General features: G+C 33.7%; 1 protein-coding gene across 8 annotated transcripts in view; it reads left to right on the forward strand.

Annotated features, from left to right (window-relative positions):
* Window positions 1–21,193, forward strand: part of HERC4 (HECT and RLD domain containing E3 ubiquitin protein ligase 4) — a 239,152-nt gene that overhangs the window by 126,488 nt on the left and 91,471 nt on the right. For all 8 annotated transcript variants that reach the window (XM_079900839.1, XM_079900838.1, XM_079900837.1 and 5 more), the window contains 4 exons: window positions 960–1,119; window positions 8,175–8,251; window positions 11,349–11,570; window positions 12,679–12,770. In XM_079900839.1, the coding sequence (XP_079756965.1) occupies window positions 960–1,119; window positions 8,175–8,251; window positions 11,349–11,570; window positions 12,679–12,770 (551 nt within the window). The remainder of the gene's footprint in view (window positions 1–959; window positions 1,120–8,174; window positions 8,252–11,348; window positions 11,571–12,678; window positions 12,771–21,193) is intronic.

Below are 21,193 nucleotides of genomic sequence, written 5' to 3' on the forward strand. Positions count from 1 at the left end.
TGTAATCTGCTTTATTATTGAACAGCTGCATTTGTACATTGATCTAAAATGTGCTTCTGAAGAAACCCTGATTCAGTTTTAACAGCTCTGCAACAAGAGACTTTCAGTTAATGAAGACATAGCTTTCTTATTAGGCTAAAGAAGGTTAATTTTTTTAAAAAAAGTTTAATTTTAAATGAAGTCTTAAAAAAAACTTGTAGTGTACTAGTAAAAAAAACTGATAGACAATGCACATCTTAAAGAGACTAAGGAAGCAATTTCACTTTCTTTACTGATTTGTCAGTGGCTACTGACAGTCTTATGAAGGCCAATATTTTAAATTAATTTCTGGTTAAAAGCTTGGAGATGTTTTAATCACATGTGGAATTTTTATGTCTTTGATGTTAAAAGTAGCAGCCCATAAACTGATATCTATTTGTTATGGTCACATTGCCTTTCAGTTCTCTCCTCAGCGTATCTAGTAGATGCTTTATTTATGAGATCTGTAAATAATTTGTTTCCTGTCAGAAATTGCTAATTCAGATTATTTCCTTAATTTCAGGATCACTCCATAGTAGTATCCATTTGGTAATGTATATGTCAGTTACGATTTTATTGTTAAAAAACAGCCGAGTTATTTAAATGGTTCCCTTTCAGCTGGACTCCTTTCTTTTATTGGTAATGGCTTTCAATGAAGAGCACTTTTCAGAGAGAATCTTTATAAACCCTTAATTTCTTTACCCAAATGTTAAAGTTACTTAGTATTCTGAGTTGATTATGCCCTATGACATATCTCTGTATTTACCACAGCGAGAATTTTGTATGGAACATATTTGTTAAGTTTTTGAGAATAACTGAAGTTATACTTAGTCTGTATTTCAGCATTTCCTTAGCTTTTTTGTACAAGATGAAGACTATTGTTTTATTCTTGTTGGGAGTTTAAAACTAGAATGTAATGTCTCTCTTCTTGATTTCTGTAGAGCAGGTTGTTGCGCTGGATGCTCAAAATATCGTTGCTGTTTCATGTGGAGAAGCTCATACATTAGCACTAAACGACAAGGGCCAGGTGTATGCTTGGGGTCTCGATTCTGATGGACAACTTGGCCTGCTAGGATCAGAGGAATGTATCAGAGTACCCAGGTAACAAAGGTGACCGACAAGAGGTCTTTAACAGTCTTTTATAATAAATTTGCTATCTAAGTTATTCTGCTTACTACTGGGCATTTAAGAGTTGACACCGAATTACTTCTACCCTTTGAGTTCTTAAGGCATTTACTAGGTAGATTCTTGCCTTTAATTTGGATTGAGTGCTGTTTTTTATATACTCCGTATTTCCCCAAATTATTTATGTTTGTAAAGAAAAGGGGTAGGGAATGCATACTTTATTATAAATTTTCTCTCACTAATAATTTTAAATGGGTTAAGACTAATTTAAACCATTAATTATACTATCTTGAGTACCTCAGCCATTGAAATATTTATTATATATTGGTTGTTTGCATGTTTCTTTCTCTTTTTTAGTCTTTATAGTTTTTATCGAATATAGAAGTCCCACATGCTTAAAGTGTAGAAAGAATAAGTCACTTTCTACGTTTTTACATAGCAGTGACCACAACTTAATTTATGCTAACCACTAATTCATCATAGAATTATTTCAAAATTTAAAAATAAGCAATGCTTCATCAATGTTGTAGCCTTACAGGTTTATATAGGACATAACCATTGCTGTAATATTAAAAACTGTCAGCATGAACATAAAGATTTAAAGAAGAGTATCCAGTTCTTTTAGACATATAATTAATACACTAACTCATGCTTAGTGTTTAAAATTATACAAATTCTTGCCTCCTTAAACTCTTGTTTTTTTGTTTTCTTTTTTCCCCCTAGTAATAGTTATAGGGACAAAAGAGAACTCTCCAGGGAACCAAGGTATTACACCAATTTTAGATATATTTCAGGTAGCATTTTTGTAATATACACATATAGATATTTTGTTTTTAATTTAACATTGATAATGTTTGTTTTGGTTTAAGAGGTAGATGTAACTACTAGGATAAGAAAATGGAGCACAGGAACTAATATATTTCAGAAGAGGAGGGAATTCCCTGGTGGTCCAGTGGTTAAGACTCCACGCTTTCACTGCTGCGGGCTTGGGTTCACTCCCTGGTCTGGTAACTAAGATCCCACAAGCTGTGCAGTGCAAAAAAAAACAAAACAAAAAACGAAAAAACAGAACAGGAGCTCTTATCGTTAGAAATGAGTTTTTTAAATAAAAGCCCATAACCTTCCTTCATATATATATGTATGTCTATTTAAAAACTTAAAGTATACATTTGAAGCATTTGCTTTGTTTTAGCATAGTAAAAGTTTTTTTCATCTTTAGTTTGACATTTTATGTTTGTTCTAGTAATGAACTGTCTGTTGAGACTTCTGGATACACACATTAACATGTTTTGTTTATCGAACTTGTAACCAAATTCCACAAAACTCCCCAAACAAATTTCTTCCCCTTTGTTTCTTCCGCAGTAGCAATTAAATAACACACTTCCCATTATGCTTTTAGTGCCTTTTAATGATGGTGCTGTTGGGAGAGACATTTTTTTCTTTAAGCTAAGTAAATTGAATTTTTTTAGTCATTTCAGTTTTGATTTCTTTTACAAAATGTTAATTTGCAGCCAAATGGCTGTTGGCTACAAAATACAAAGCATTCAGAGGAACAGAGTGATCTCACATTTGTCATATTGTCTACTGATTTTATTTCCTTCCACAAGTAATTGTTGTAGAATGGGATTTTTTATTTAAGGTTTTTAAGAACTTTGTGTTTTCAGGATTGAAGAGAGACATGTTAGATTTTCTAAGTCAGTATTTTCAAAACCATGATTCACAGCAAGGCTGTCTAGTTTCTCTTATTTTTACTCCACTTAATTCTCATACTTACTTTTTATTTTATTTTTTTTTGCTGTTCAGTTCTGATATAAGAGATCTCAGTCAGTAATCCATAGATGATTAGTAAATGGAGAGAAAGGTAATTATAAGGAGAAGAGTTTATTATATAACGATTTATTTGAAGGTTGCCCAATAATTCTGTATCTGTGACTTTACTCTTTATGAACCTGGATAGGGACCTGTAAGATCTTGAGTCCTTTGGTTTAAACTTCTCTGTTTGTGTATTTGCTGAACATCTATATTAATTTTCAGCTGTGTATTAAGGCATCTTTCCTGTTCAGTCTTTTCAGTTTTTCATGGACTAATCTGATTTGTTGTGACGTATATATATAATTTTTACTGATACTTTCATGTCTTAAAGGGCAATTTAGTATTTCAGTAGAAATGTATTTTTATGAAAGACCACCATTGATTTTTTTTTTTCTTTTTAAATCTCAGCACCAAATCATTTTTTAGATGCAAGGCTTTTTCTAGGTGCTTAGAGATGTCAGCCAGCTTTGTAACTTTCACATACACTTTGAATAAAATGTGTAGAATATAGGAGGAAACTCAGACATATGTGAATAGGTTTTTAAAAATTAGTGTTTATAATTTTCATAAGAATGATCAGAAAAGTGAATATTCACATTAGGCTGTATTTTCTTGAGAACAAAACCCATTTTTATGTTAATAGATGAGAGTATGTAAATTAAGCAACACTTTAATTTTAAAGATGAATGTAAAATTAATAATAAATTATATTTGAAACTCTTTGGTAATCTTTTCCTACTTCTGATTTTGTTTTGTTTTGAAATCATTATTTCTTGGGGAAAGACAAATTATTCAATATCAGTGGTCTCTGTGGACCTGCATTTCTGGCTAGTCATTTCTTTTTATATGTAGGATATATGTTACACCTTTATTTTAAAAAAAGTTAATCTGATTTTACTGTCTTTTAATGTAAATAGAAAAACAATTGTTGGCAATGAGGTTGTAGTTTATTTTTTAAAGTTCTGTTTTTTTTGGACTTTGTAAGAAAAAATTATGACAGGATGGTATAATATGATTCTTGTGAGAACAGCAATTTCTGGGCTACAGGAACTAATTAAACATGTTTGAATTGTCGCCTTGGTCAAAAATAAAATTTATTTTCTTGATTGAACTTTTAAAAGTATATTACAGGGAATTCCCTGACGGTCCAGTGGTTAGGAGTTGGTGCTTTCACTACCATGGCCCGGGTTTGATCCTGGTCAGGGAACTAAGATCCTGCAAGCTATGGGGCACTACTCGCCCCCCCCCCCCCAAAAAAAGAAGTTTATTACAGTTTCTGCCTAATATTAGCATCTGAAAGTACAGAACATTTCAGATTAAAAAGAAAATTAAAAAAAATTAGAAGAGTTTTTAATGGTAGAGACTAGATCAGTTGTTAGCCTAAATTTTTCAAAATTAAAGAGTTGGTGCTAAGACTTTTCTCAAATCAGTAAGAAAGTTGTGGTGTAATTGAAAAATAGAAAATTGTTGATTATGTTTTACTGGCAAAATATATTTTTAAAACCACTTTATTGAGGTATGATTGGCATACAAAAAGCTGTACTTAATGTATACACCTTGATGAGTTTGGAATTGGCAAAATATTTAATGCTTTAGTTCTTCAACTTCTTGATTATATATAATATAAACTTTTCACTAGTCCTTGTTAACAGTTGTTAAAGAATTTTACCTTAACATACAATTGGAAATGCCTGGTTTTTGCCTATATTGCCACTGTACATTAAGGTTGAAAAATGTAACAACACAACAGTACACATATTCAACAGTATATGTTTTGACTTCAAGACTTCCTAAGGGAGGGGTGTATAAATCTTATTTCCAAGTTTATTAACTGTTTTCTTACAAATTTCAAACGTTTCAAAATTCAGTAAAGAAATTATTCTTTTCTTTTTTTTTTTTTCCTGGTGAAGGAAAGTGTAGCATTTATTGCAAGGTGACAAGCAAGGAGAATGGGCAGCTAATGCTCAAAAGACCCAAACCTCCTAATGGTTTTTAGGGATGGGTTTTTAAAGACAAAGTGAGGATGAGGGTCATGGGGAATGTGATCATTTCATGCAATCTTCTGATTGGTGTGTGGTGAGGTAACCAGGTGAGGTCACAGAGATTGATCACGTTATCAGTCTTCAGGCTCCAGCCAGTCTGGGGGCTACGTGCTCATGGTCATCATTCTCTGTCTGGTTGGGGTCTGGTTTCTGTAAAACAGCTTCTTCCAAGGAGCTGAAATCACTTGATTCCACACATTCAAAGGCAAATGGCAAATACACCAGGCCATTTCTACATCCAAAAAGTCATGGCAGTAATTTGCAGAAAAGTCATCCAGATCATTGCACGTTTTGATTGAGCCCATTATGTTGCTAACACTGTTCAAGCCTATTTCCTGACAGAAGAGGCCACATCACATCATATAGACCACATGAGGAGCAGCAAGTGTGGTCAGGAGGCAAAACAGGAGGGCGAAATTATTCTTTTCTTTACAAGGAATAATTTTAAATGTCATAGCCATTTAAAAATGTTTGACAAGAACTCTAAACTTTAGGGAGTTATTTTAAATTTATAAGCAGTTATAAAATGTTTCCCCTAGACATCTGAATTCTGATTTTCTTTTCATAGTTCTGATTAATTAGGAATCTTCATGTATGTGTGTATATATATTTTATTTACAAAATTTATTCTGGCTTATTTTACTTTCCTGTTAACTGCATTTGAATCCTTTTAAAAATTGAAAACCAGAAAACATTTACATTATCTTTTTCACTCATTGGGGATTATTTTTGATGAATTCTATAAAATTTTGTTGCATTAAGAATTTTCTAATTTGTCTCTTTAGGAAAAATGGAATGTTGTAAAGTTGTTTTACTATTCACAAGTATTTTTGTTTCTTTTTAAAATTCCTGAAAGCTTAAAACAAAACAAAACAAGAAAGCATATCCTCTCCTCTTCCCCACCCCCCCACAATCTTCAGTGTATTCAATCTCCATAGAGATAAAAAGAGAGGTTTTTTTCCTTTAAAACAGTAATGCCACAGAAGAATATCTTAACTTGTCTCTGTAGCAGACATGGCTAAAGAAATTAGCGTTTATGTTGTATTCTAAGCTGTATGATAATATTTTGGTAATGAGAATCACTTTCTGTAAATTGCTGTGTAAATTTAGAAGTCTTTTGGAAGCAAATTTTATGAATAGTTTAATACTAAAGCCTCAAAGAAGTTGCAGATTTACTTATCCTCTAACAGTGGATACTTCACATACTTTTTTTTTTCCCCATATTTTTTGCCAGGCACTATGGTAGGTCTAGGGATTCCATGGGTATAAGATAATAATAGTCCATCCTCACAGAGCTTATTGTTTAGCAGAGTATACTAATAGTAATAATTAAATGAATAAGTACACCAGTAATTAGTAGAGATAAATGCTGTGAAGGAAAAAAACATAGGGTGCTATGAGAATGTAGAATTTTAAAAGATTTTACTTAGTCATGCAAATTGGACTTGATATTTGGAGCAATTGGTTTTTAAAAATACTTAGTACAGTTCACTAGTCAGTGTATGATATGCCTAATATGCATAAGCAGTAACAGTAAATGTTTAGTAACTTCAGCACAGTTGTATGTATCCGTGTATTTTTTTATTCCTGTTTTTGCATTGCCAGTGTTTGATTTTGCTAACTGCAAAAAAAAAAAAAAATGACCTTTTGCTATATTTGAAAATCTGAAGGTACATTGGACCCTGTTAACTTGTTGGATTCTGCTAAATGTAGCAGTACAACTCTCAAGCTTTGCAGGACATAAATCCACTAAATAAAATTATTTTTAATACAACAATATGGAATTAGAGTAACTCTCTTTTTTCCCACTCAAAATTTGGTTTGCTGAAGCTGCCTCCCGAAAATCATGGGTATTGACACTCTGGTCAGAACTTGCTCTGGACTCTCATATGGCAGAATTAGGTCAGGTGGCAGTATCAGGTAAAGGGAAATAAGAAACATAATATATTTCCACACCCCCTTTTTTCTTAAAAACATTCAGGAAAAACAGAATGAGCAAGTGAAGGGGAGCTACATAAAGAAAACCTGGGATGGTTGATGCACATAGTTTCTTGATTTTTGTAATGTTTTAAATCCTTTAGAATTATGTTGCAGTTAAGGAAAAATCAGAAATCGGGGGAAAAAAACTGTAAAAAATATAAGTAAGAAATATGAGATGGCAGAAATATGACTGAACACATCACTGATCATAATACATATGAATTGATTAAATTTCTCTAGTAAATAATTTAATATTACTGATTTAGATGCAAAGCAAAAGGATAGTCCAAAAGGAATAGGTTTCATGATTTGTGAATTGGTAGCACCACATGATAGGAATCCTTGTTGGTTCTTAAGGAACCTGACAGAGGAGAACATATAATAAACTAGGCCAAACACCAATTTTCAACAAATTGGATCCTGTACATTTGTTTTACAAATATATTGCCAAGTTTCATACTTTAAACTAAAGATTTTTCACATTTTGATGGTAATATCTGCATCATAAAAGCACTCAGGGGCTTCCCTGGTGGCACAGTGGTTAAGAATCCACCTGCCAATGCAGGGGACATGGATTTGAGCCCTGGTCTGGGAAGATCCCACATGCCGCAGAACAACTAAGCCCATGCACTACAACTACTGAGCCTGCGCTCTAGAGCCCGTGAGCCATAACTCCTGAGCCCACGTGCCACAACTACTGAAGTCTGCGTGCCTAAACCCCATGCTCCGCAACAATAGAAGCCACCACAACGAGAAGCCCGCACACTGCAATGAAGAATGGCCGCTGCTCGCAGCAACTAGAGAAAGCCCACATGTAGCAACGAAGACCCAGTGCAGCCAAGAATAAAATAAATCGATAAATAAATAAATTAATTAATTAAAAAAATAAAAAGAAAGCACTGAGCTGTGAGCATAGTTTACTGTGCTTAAATATTGTCCTTTCAAAGTGTTTTCTCATCATATCTCTTAATTTTTTCATATTTAGATTTTGTTTACTGATTTTAGCATAAATTTTTGGAAAATTGGGCCTGTATGAGAAAAAATATCATGAACTGCTAGGTCATGCTAGTAAGGAACTGCTGGTAAGGAGACTACTTGCACATAGTAGGTGGTCAATAAATCGCATAAATAAATAGCATTCAGGATCCATTTATTAAATGGAATTAACTGATCCTGATCTCTCTTCTTACTTTCTAGAAATATTAAAAGTTTGTCGGATATCCAGATAGTACAGGTTGCTTGTGGCTACTATCATTCACTTGCACTTTCTAAAGGTAAGCATTGCTTTTATTTTCTTTCCCCTTTTCAGTTTTATTACTTGATACTTTGAGTTGAAATTCCTCCAACTTCGTTCTTATTAAAGATTGTCTTGGTTCTTCTTGATCCTTTTCATATCTATATACATTTTAGAATTAGCTAGTCAGTTTTCACAGATACTTAAAGTGTTGGAATTTTGATTGGGATTGCATTACCTCTAAATCAGTTTGAGGAAAACCTTTATAATATTGAGTCTTTCAATTCTTGAGCATGCTATATCCCTCCATTTATTTTAATCTCTTTTTAATTTTTCTCAAGAGTATTTCGTCATTTTCTGTGGAGAGGTCTTACATACGTTTTATTAGATTTTTCCCTAGATATTTGATATTTTTTGTTACTCTGATGTCATTTTCAAATCGTTTATTACTAGCATATAGACATGAAATTGATTTTTTGTGTCTAATTGTTTCTTTAACCTGCCGAACATTATTCCTTCATAGCTGGGGAAGTTTATAACTTGCCCAAGTTCATTTACGCTTACAGGTAAACTTTTTATGAATAGAAACAGAGAAGTCTAAGCATCCTGTAACCTTTATTTGACTTCTTCCTATGCCAGCTAAGGATTGTAACATGGGTTAGTAAAGAACCTGCCGTATATTTGTTTTTTATTATATAAAAAATAAGTTCCAGTGGCTTCATTATTATTATTTTTAATTTATTAAATGCCTAGTAAGGCCTACTATGAATGAAACAGTAGACTAGAACTATAGGGAAATACGGATAAGTTAAGAGAAGGATTTAGGGATCGTACCATCTAGTAGAAGAGGCAGATATACAAATAATATAATTGAGGCAGAAAAAATATATACTGCTTTTGGTCAAAGGAAAAGTAAAATATGATGGGCATAAGGAAAAAAGTTTAATTAGTTTCAATCAATAGAATTGGTAATAATAAAGAAGGGATTGATATTTGATGCAAGTCTTGAAAGATGATTACAATTTCTTCAGAATTGGAGAGGTTGTGAAGCAGCTAGGGAAAATGTTGAGGATTGGCTAAGGTAATAGTACTAGTAAAGGCATAGAATCTGGGAAATATTTTGTGTATTTGAGTATCGGAATATAGTTTTACGTGGGTATTTTGAGAGCATGGGAGACATTTTCATACTTCAGTTGAGAGTAAAGTAAAAACAAATCTGTTACAAAGGGCCTTACATGCCATATTAAGGAATTTGGATTTATTCCATCAAAGGAATAAAGTAGGGGGTGGAGGCTGGCATCCCTGTATTCTTTGTTGTTACTTTGCCAACTCCTCTTTTGATACTTTGGTAGGTAAATCCAAGATAAATTTAAACCCAAACGTTTTACCAATGAGGACAGTTTTTCTATCTTGACGTATCTTACAGGTATTCTTTTCCCTTATTCAGCTTCATGTTTTAGTAGTATCTAACGCATCTAATGGAAAAAAAAATTTTTTTTTTTTTTGATCACTCAGTACAAACTAGGCACATTAGGGTGTACAGTAAACAGTGGTAAGCAGTACACTACCAGCCCTTATGGTACAGTCACACAAATAACAATATAGTTTACATACTATGAAAAAAGAGTATAAATAAAAAAGTTTGGGATATTTAGATCATATAACAAGGGGACTGAACTTAATCTGGCAGATCAAGGAAGGCTTTCTGCTGGGAGACAATAGAAGTAAACTAGACAAGGATGAGGGAAAGGTTTAGGCAGAGTGTGTGAGACAGCAAGTGTGTGAGAAATGGTCATTGGAGAATATAAAGGAAGGTGAGTATGGCTAGAGTATAGTAAGTGAGGGAAGAGGCTGGTATGAAATGAGCTCAGAAACATAGGTACATTTTACAGAATTATAAGCCTTGTTAAAAGTGTTTATCTCAAGAGCAGTGAGAAAGCACTGATTTCTGTTTTTTTCAGGTGAGCAGCATTTCAAATCTACATTTTTTTAAAGAGTCAACTCATTTGAGATTTATTATAGAATAAACACACAGACATAAATTTATAGAACAGTTAATTTGAAACTTATCCAGACCGTTATTAATGGTGTCTGTCCTATATCAGATCTACATTTTTATATCTCTTTGTATATATACAAATGTCTCCTGGTGTGTCCATAGAGTATTTCTGGAAGTACATATCAGCAGTTAGTAAGAGTGCTTGTTTCTTGGGGGAGGAACCAGGGATCTAGTTTTGAAGGGAGACTTACTTTTAGTAAGTGTGTACTATTTTATAGTATGAATTTTTAAAACTCAGATATTAGTGTGTCAATTATTAGTTTAGTGCCATTTATTTAATAAAAATAAGTAAAAAGATGTTTAAAGTTGCAAAAAATGTAGCAGTGGGTGAGCAAATGTGACGAGAACTATTAAAAGAACCAGGTGAAATGGTGAGGAGTGGATCTATTCACCATATTTTTCTTTAGAAAGAAAACTGTATATAACTTGACGATAGATTGATAAAAATCTGTATATAAGGTAAGAGAGGAGAGGAGTATTAAGGATGACTCCTGTGTTTATGGTTTGTGCTGCTGTATCAGTTAAGGTGTTATCTACTGAGAATGAGGAACACTAGGAAGAGGTCCAGGTATGGGAGGTAGGATGGGGGTCATGAATTGAGTTTAGGGCATGTTGAACTGGAAATACCTTTCAAATATCGAAGTATAGCTGTCAGGTAAACAATTGGATACATGAGTTTATTGCTCAGAGGAGAGATCTGGGCTAGTGATAAATTTTGAATGTGATAGCATATAATTGATAACTGAAACCTTGAGCTTGAATGAGTACCTCCTGGGAGAAGTCATAGAATAAAAGTGAGACCTGAGGAATACTAAAAAGAGATGGTCCTTTCTTGAGGAACATCAGGAAATGGGATTATCCCCAGTTATGTGACTTACCCATTCATCAATAAAGTCAAACTAAAACTGTATTAACATGGATTATTCAAGGTAGTATTGTTTCCATATAAGAAATAAATTTAATAAGGAGGAATATGTATTTTCATCAAAGAGGAAGAATATCCCAAAATAACTGATGATTTTCAAGTGAAATTTTTTTTGTGTGAGAAAAATAGTAATTTATGATTCTTGTTTTACAGCAAGTGAAGTCTTCTGTTGGGGACAGAATAAATATGGCCAGTTGGGTTTAGGCATTGACTGTAAAAAGCAAGCTTCACCACAACTGATTAAGTCTTTACTTGGAATCCCTTTCATGCAAGTTGCAGCAGGAGGAGCCCATAGTTTTGTACTCACCCTTTCTGGAGCTATCTTTGGATGGGGACGCAACAAATTTGGTCAACTAGGTCTTAATGATGAAAATGGTAGGTTTGCATTATTTTATAAATATATTTTTAAAAAGAGATGATGTTTTGAGATATATCAGTGATTCTTAGTGTCAGAGAGAAGTGTACCCAAATCTTCCCTGGTGTTGAGGTGGGGATGAGAGGTTAATTTTAAAATTCCATTTGATAATAATATTTTTAGGAGATTGTGGGAAGGCCAAAAATATTATTTTATTCTAGAATAAAATATAGAAAGTATATCTGGACAAAAATCTTCAATGTTGGATGTTCACTAAAAGAAAGTTGAGAAAAACATTACTTCAAATTGGTAATCATATTATCAGCCACCATCAGTGGAAAAAAATTATAAAATTATCCTGAAAAGTAACATGAAGTGTTCATCTATTTGAGTATTTCAAGGAAATATTTAAATCTGAGTCATTTAATTAATCACTGTTAACAGTGATGCTAGAGTCTTGAAAATAAACTTTTTGCATTTTAAAAAATTATAACTGCTTAAAACAAGTTGGGATCTTGGAAACTGATTTTTCATAGCTACATTAGGTTGAATGCCAGTATTTGAAATACAAAAACTAATTTAATAAAGTTCAACATAATTATAATGACTTAGACAAAAGTGAGTTGTTGATCTAGTAACAACTGGTAATGATAAATAATACTCTCAGAAAGAATTTTAAAATACTTTGTTTTGCATGAGAAAAATATGTCAGATTAGGACATTATATCTCTTTTCTACTATAAAATAGCAGAAAGTATAATTTTCAGGCTTTTTAAAGTAGGATCCTATGAGCTTAATTATCATGAGGTGAATATAAAGAATGATGTGCATGTACTAGAAGCAGTCAGATAGCTTTGAAATTCCTTGATTGCGGAGTCCTATGCAGATTGGCGTTTAGGCAGTTTAGTACTTAAGTTACTCTTTTTAGAGCTCTCCTTTATCACAGTAGCATGACTAGAAAGGCGTGGGAGCCCAACTTAGTAGGCTTGTACCACAAAATCATTGAATTGTTAAAGTTGTTTAGTTATCACCGTCTTCCACAGTTAAGGAAGCTGTAGAGGAAACACATTTTAGAAGCTTTTAATTTTAAAAATACTGTTCATTGATGTCTCTTGTTGGAATTTTCAGATAGGTATGTTCCTAATTTACTAAAGTCACTAAGAACTCAGAAAATAGTTTATATTTGTTGTGGAGAAGATCACACTGCTGCACTAACCAAGGTATTGTACTCCTATAAAACTTTTTTATTAATAGTTATGGTAGTTATTTCATAATTAGTGAATATTTTCATGGTATTTACTTTGAAACTTGAGTGTTATTGATGTCTAAAAAATAATTTATCTTAAAAAAGGAACTTAGGTTATTATCTGTTCTCAAAAACTTTACGTTAAATTTCAGCTGTTTCATGTTATGAAATGTGAATTGTGATCTACTGTTTGTGTGATGATAATATATATTGTTGAATTTTTCAACTTCATGTGAAATACTGCTTTAATAATACTGTGAATGAAATAATTCCTTTTTAGTTTGTCAGGCTTGGTGTGCTTTGTGTATCAATCCCATTTATATTGCATAACTCTGACTAATTTTAATGTAGCTCCCATGTGCCTTATAACAAGTAATAGAGACTGAATCCCTCTATTATCCAAAGGCCAGGTATTATTCAAGCAGTTATAATGGGCTTTCAGCACAATCTTGTTAATGGCTTTAACTCTGACCTCTCACTTTGTTGGGTATGTGCCAGTTCAGTATCAATACTGTATAGTTCTCTAGCAATTAGAAGTAAAATGAAAATAAAAACATTAAACTAACCTTTACCAGCAGTATTATTTATTATAGTCATGTTAACATAAAGGAACTGGCAACTTATCATTGGCTAAATTAGCAATTAATGTTTTTGCTTCTTTATCTTTATATCCTGCATAGTAGATAAAATTGGCAAGAAAAAATTAACTTCTAATCAGATTTATAAAATTTCTACACACGTACTCCCACATTGGGAATTTTAGAAGAATTATTCTCAGTCCTTATCAAATATAGTGTACTAAAGGTACTTTAAAAAATATTATAATGACCAGTTACAAAAGTTAATTTTTTAAAATTCTGTATTACTTGCTTTTGAGTAAGGAAGATTTACTATCCCTACTGATCTTACTACCATATTTCATTGATTTTTTTTTTTGTCATTCAAATTGCAGATGTAATTACTGTCGGCAAGTTATACATTTTAGTCATTCTCTTCTATCATTCGTATTTAGGAGAAATAAGGCTGTATTGAAGATAATAGTAAAAAATACTTTGTATAATATCTTTCCATAGGACTAACTTTGTGGTAGAAAGATTCACATGTTAATGCTTTTCAAATTCAGCCTTTCAGACAACCACTTATCTTATTTTCCCAAGATTTCTAAAGATTTCTCTTTATTGAGTTTTTAAAAAATGCCAATTCTATTAATTTTCTGTATTTCTCTCTCAAAACAGTAGCTGGTGATACTTGTTCACTGGAATTCTTGGTGTATATTATTTTTAACAAAATCAGATAGTTTTAAATATTGCAAAAGTAAAATATTTTATTGTTCCTTGTTTAAAGTTAGAATATAGTTCTATATCAATGTCTTTTGCTTTTCTGGAAGAGCTTCTTGCAAATAGATTAGTATTGCTTTACAAAGCAGTTTCCTTGTGCAAAACAAACATTAGGAAAACTTTTAAAACAGATTTTTAAAATCAGAATAAATGGAAAGACATGCATGTTAATGGATATGAGGACACTACCATAATGCTGTCAATTTTTTTCAAGTTCTTTTACAAATTCTTTATGCAAATCACATATGCATATACCTTTTGACTTATCAATCCCTTAGTAATTTTAAGAATCTGTTCCAAAGATACTAAGTTATGTATACACAAGGCCATTTATGGTGGCAGTATTTTAATAACAAAAGAAGAGAAGAAATCCAGATTCCCATCAGTAGCAGTCTAATTCAGTAAACTATGGTAACTTCACTGCGTGGTACCATGCCCTGTAAAACAGAATGAGGAAGATCTCTATATTATGTTGTGGAACGATTGTCAGGATATATTATTGTTAAGGAAAAAGAAGAAGGTACATGTTATTTATATTTGAAAAGGATTAATAGGTAGACCAAATGAGCCTTGCCTTATAGGTTTGACTTTGGAACCTAGAAACTGTTACACATAATTAAAAAGCTTATATGTTAAAAGAATTCTTCAAAATTACAAGTGGCACAAATACAGAAAGAAGAATTTTAAAGTATAGTATTTTGTTGTGCATCACTGATGGGAAATAGCCTAAAGATAAACCAAATTCACAAAGAGGTCTTAAACTGCATTCTGTAGTCTTATTGTTAGTAGTAAAATTGGCAGCATTTATTTTCAGTATATTGTATGTAGAATAGGATAAAGCAATTAAGTATTTGTATTACTCTCATTAGAAACTATGATTTTCAGCTTAAGAGAAAAGAGATATAAAATGGTAGCAATCAAAACCCTGTAATCTTTGCTTTGAATCACAAGTATCAGTGTGAATTCTTATTTTTCTCCTTCTAAAATAAGTTTGTTTGGTTTGGTTTTTGTTTGGTTTTTTGGTGTGTGGTTTGTTGTTGTGTTTTTTTTTTTTTTTTTTTGGCTATGACCACCAAAAGTTTCTAGAAATAACTAAACATTTGTAATCTGGAAGCAATGAACATCCTTTGATTGTTGTAGACTCTATACTAAAAAGAACCAGGGCTTCTTAGAGAAGAGCCTGATCTTATACCTGGGACCAAAAAAAAAGTATGAAAATAGCCTTGAGTATTTTGTGTCACAAAAACAAAGACTACTAAGATCATGTCACAAGGACAACTTGAAGGAGTTTTCAGTGGTTAACAAAAATAAATAACGTCTGCAATAAATGGAAAGATACCAAATATATAAAAATCTGTGACTTCATAATGATTGTCTTCTTACCCAAATCAACACAAAGCAAACTTCATTGCTTATCTTTGGAGGTTGCTAGGGCAACAGCTTATTTTTCTAAAAATCTGTAAATGAGAAAGAAGCATTTCTTCTACCTCTTAATTGCAGATTGTATTTTATAATAGCTCAATAGTTGATGAGTTAACTTCTCTATAGAAGAATTTCGACTAATAAATTTAGAAGAAATAATAAGATTAGAAAAATCTCCATTTTGTATTCCCTAATGAAATAATGGATCTAGGCAAAGATCATCGTTAAGCTTAATGGGTATAGATTAGGCTGAAACACACTGTCCCACTTACTTATTTTTAACTTTACCTATCAGACATATGCTTTCTGACATGGTGTAATAAAATACTAATCAAGAAAGTTTAAATATGACCTCTATATTAAATAATATTAAAGAAATATTAAAGGGGTCCATTCCTCAAGAACATATAACAATTGTACCTATATATGTTCCCAGCACAGCAAATATTAACAAGTATTAACAGATCTGAAGGCAGAAATAGACAGCAACACAGTAACAGTAGGGGACTTAAGTACCCCACTTTCAACAGAGACTGGATCATCCTGACAGAAAATCAGTAAGGAATATTTGACTTGAAGTACAGTTTATATCAAATGGACCTAACAAACATATACAGAACATTGTATCCAAGAATAGCAGGAGATACATTCTTCTCAAGCAAACAGTGGAACATTCTGCAGGAGAGATCATGCTAGGTCAAAAACACGTCTTAACAAATATAAGACGATTGAAATAATATCATGTATGTTTTCCAACCATAGTAGTATGAAACTAGGAATCATTAACAGGAGGAAAGCCAGAAAATTCACGAATATGTGGAAATTAAAAAGTACACTTCTGGGCTTCCCTGGTGACGCAGTGGTTGAGAGTCCACCTGCCGATGCAGGGGACACGGGTTCCTGCCCCGGTCCGGGAAGATCCCACATGCTGCGGAGCGGCTGGGCCTGTGAGCCATGGCTGCTGAGCCTGCGCGTCCAGAGCCTGTGCTCCGCAACGGGAGAGGCCCACGTACCGCAAAAAAAAAAAAAAAAGTACACTTGTGAATAATCATTGGGTCATAGAAGAAATAAAAGGGAAATTTTTAAATATCTTGAGAAATGAAAATGGGAACACGACAAAACTTATGGGAAGCAACAAAAGCAGCTCTAATAGGGAAGTTTATAGCAATAAACACCTACATTAAGAAAAAAGATTGCAAATAAACAGCTTAATTTTATACCTCAAGGAACTAGGAAAAACAACATACTAAGTCCAAAGTTAGCAGAAGGAAGGGAATTACAAAGATCAGAGCAGAAATAAATGAAATAGAGATTAGAAAAACATCAGAGAAGAATAACACACCTAAGAGCTGTTTTTCTGAAAAGATTTTTTTTAATGGACAAATCTTTAGCTAGACTAAGAAGAAAAGACTCAAATAAAATCAGATTGGGAGGAGACATTACAACTGATAATGCAGAAATACAAAGGTTCATAAGAGACTACTATCAATAATTATATACCAACAAATTTATCACATAACCTAGATGAAATGGATACATTCCAGAAGCATACTAACTGCCAAAACTGAATCATAAAGAAACAAAATCTGAATATGCCTCTGATGAGTAAGGAGATAGAATCAGTAGTCAAAAGTCTCCCAACAAAGAAAAGCGCAGGACTGGATGTCTTCAAAAATCTCCCAACAAAGAGAAGCTCATTCACTGGATGGTGAATTCTACTATTTAAAAAATAATTAACACCAGTCAATCTCAAACTCCTCTGAAAAACAGAAGAGGAGGGAACACTTCCAAACTTATTTTATAAGGCCGGCACCATCTGATACCAAAGACATAATAGAAAGACACTGCAAGGAGAGTAAATTACAAACCAACATCCTTGATGAATGTAGATGCAGAACTACTCAATACTAGCAAACTAAGTTCAACAGTACATTTAAATGATTATATAGCCAGTGATCAAGTGGGATTTATCCCTGGGATGCAAGGATGGTTCAGCATTTACAAATCAGTGTTATACACCACATTAACGGAATGAAGGATACAAATCATATTATCATCTTAGTAGATACAAGAAAAGCATTTGACAAAATTGAGTATCTTTTTATGATAAAAACTGTCAAAGTGAATATGGAGGGAACATGCCTCAATATAATAAAGGCCATCTATGACAAACCCACCACTAACATAATACTTAATGGTGAAAATTTGAAAGCTTTTCCTTTAAGATCAGGAACAAGACAGGATGCCCACTCTCACCACTGCTATTCAAGATAATACTGGGAGTCCTAGCCACAGCAGTTAGTCAAGAGAAAGAAATTAAAGGCATCCAAATTAGAAAGGGAAAACTAAAATTGTCTCTTTGCAGATGTCTTGATATTTTATATAGAAAACCCTAAAGACTCCTCAAAAAATCTGTTAGAACCAATAAATACAGTGAAGTTGTAGGATACAAATTAACATATAAAAATCAGTTGCAGGGGTGCTTCCCTGGTGGCTCAGTGGTTGAGAATCCGCCTGCCAATGCAGGGGACACAGGTTCGAGCCCTGGTCTGGGAAGATGCCATGTGCTGCAGAGCAACTAAGCCTGTGCGCCACAACTACTGAGCCTGTGCGCTAGAGCCCATGAGCCACAACTACTGAGCCTACATACCGCAACTACTGAAGCCCACACACCTAGAGCCCGTGCTCCGCAACAAGAGAAACCACTGCAGTGAGAAGCCCACGCACCGCAATGAAGAGTAACCCCCACTTGCCTCAACTAGAGAAAGCCCGCACACAGCAACGAAGACCCAACACAGCCAAAAAAAAGAAAATCAGTTGCGGGACTTCCTTTGTGGTCCATTGGCTAAGACTCCATGCTCCCAATGCAGGTGGCCCGGGTTTGATCCCTGGTCAGGGAACTAGATCCCACATGCTGCAACTAAGAAGTTTGCATTCCGCAACTAAAGATCCCACATGCTGCAACAAAGATCCCACAGATGACAATGAAGATCCTGCGTGCCACAACTAAGGCCTGACGCAAACAAATAAGCAAGTAAATATTTTTTAAAGGATCAGTTGTGTTTTTATACACTGAAAACAAACTATCTGAAAAAGAAATGAAGCAGTAGTCCCATTTACAATAGTATCAAAAACGTAATGCTGGGCTTCCCTGGTGGCGCAGTGGTTGAGAGTCCGCCTGCCAATGCAGGGGACACGGGTTCGTGCCCTGGTCTGGGAAGATCCCACATGCCGTGGAGCTGCTGGGCCCGTGAGCCATGGCCGCTGAGCCTGCAGTCCGGAGCCTGTGCTCCGCAACGGGAGAGGCCACAACAGTGAGAGGCCCGCGTACCGCAAAAAAAAACCAAACAAACAATAAAAAACCCCGTAATGCTTAGTAATAAAGGTGAGCCAAGCAGATGAAAGACCTGTACACTGAAAACTATATGAGACATCAATGAAAGAAACTGAAGAAGACAGAAATAATTGGAAAGATATCTCATGTTCTTGATTGGAAGAAGTAATATTGTTAAAATATCCATACTGCTCAAAGTGAGCTACAGATTCAATGCAATCCCTATCCAGATTCCAATGGCATTTTTCACAGAAATAGAACAATCTTAAAATTCATATAGAACCACAAAAGACGCAGAATAGCCAAAGCAGTCTTGAGAAAGAACAATGAAGTGAAGGCATAAGTTTCTGATTTTAAACTATATTACAAAGCTGTAGTAATCAAAGCAGTATGATACTGGCATAAAAGCAGACACATATACCAGCCAAACAGAATAGATCGCCCAGAAATAAATGCAATTAATCATTGATACGGTGCCAAGAGCTCGCAGTGGAAAAGGATAGCCTCTTCAATAAATGATGCTGGGAAATATGGATATCCATATGCAAAAAATGGACTTCTAATTCACACCACTCACAAAATGTAGCTCAAATGGAGTAAAGACTTAAATGTAAGACCTGAAACTGTAAAAATTCTAGGAGAAAACTTGGGAAAGTTCCTTGACATTAGTCTTGGTAGGCATTTTTTGGATGTGACACCAAAAGCACACGGGTAACAAAAGCAAAAGTAAACTAAAAGCTTCTGCACAGCAAAGAAAACAGTCAACAAAATTAAAAGTCATCCTGTGGAATGAGAGAAAATATTTGTAAATCATATATCTGATTAGGGGTTAATACTTAAACTATATAAGGAACTCACGTAACTCATGGCTGAAAAACAATCTAATTTTAAAATGGGCAAAGGGCCAGAATAGACATTTTTCCAGAGTAGATATACAAATGACCAAAAGGTACATGAAAATGGTGCTCAATGTCAATATCACAATCATCAGGAAAATACAGATCAAGACCACAATGAGATATCACCTCACATCTGTTAGGATTGCTATAATTTTTTTAAAAAAGGACAAGTATATGGAGGAAAGGGGAGCCCTGTATACTGCTGGTGGGAATATAAATTGGTGCGGCCATTAGGGAAAACAATATGAAGCTTCCTCAAAAACTTAAAAATAGAACTACTGTAGGACCCAGCAGTTCCACTTTTGGATGTATTTCTGAAGGAAATGAAAACAGGGTCTCAGAGAGGTAAATACATTCTCATGTTTTTTGAAGCATTATTCACAATAGCCAAGATACTTAAACAACCTAAGTGTCCCTTGCCAAATGAGTGGATAAAGGAAATGTGATGTGTACATGTTTGTGTGCATATGCACGTGCACACACACACACACACACACACACACACACACACACACACACAGGAATATTATTCAGCCATAAAAAGGGGAAATCCTTTCATTTGTAACAACATATATGAACCTCAAGGGCATTATGGTAAGTGAAATAAGCCAGGCAAAGACAAACACTAAATGGTATCACTTATATGTGGCATTGTTAAAAAAACAAAAAAAGTGGGGTGGGGATAGAAAGTCAAATTCATAGAAACAAAGAGTACAATGGTGGTTGCCAGGGTGTAGGGGGTGAGGGAAATGGGGATATGTGGTCAAAGGGTACAAACTTTCTGTTACAAGATTATTAAATTCTGAGGATCTAATGTACAGCATGGTGACTGTAATTAACGATACAGTATTCTATGCTTGAAATCTGCTAAGAGCAGATCTGAAGCTTTCTCACACACACACAAGGATTATATGAGGTTTGGATGTGTTAATTAACTTGACTGGTAATAATTTCACAGAGTATATGTATGTCAAGTCATGTTGTGCCCTTTAAATATACACAATTTTATGTCAAGTCAATGATATCAATAAAACTGGAAAAAACATAAGAAGTAAAAATTAACACTTGCTATTTCTGTCCAAAAAAAGGAAATTAATACTTCTGGTTGATAATAGTATTGCGTCATATATTTTTATCCGTTAGAGGTATATGCCATTGAAGATACATATGCATTTATATGTGAAATGATTTGTTGACCACAGTGTACTTTAAAGTATTCCAGTACTTTTTTTACTTTAAAGTACCCCCATAAAAGGGAAGTGGGAGGGGCATCAATGAAACAGGATTATCTGAGTTTTGCCATTTGAAACTGAGTGATGTTATGTGATCATTCATATATAGATAAATATATATATGTATATATGTCTTTTGTGCATTTGTTTAAATTTCCCATGATAAAAAAATT

This window comes from Stenella coeruleoalba (assembly GCF_951394435.1).
Source record: "Stenella coeruleoalba genome assembly, chromosome: 16".
Lineage (NCBI taxonomy): Eukaryota > Metazoa > Chordata > Mammalia > Artiodactyla > Delphinidae > Stenella > Stenella coeruleoalba.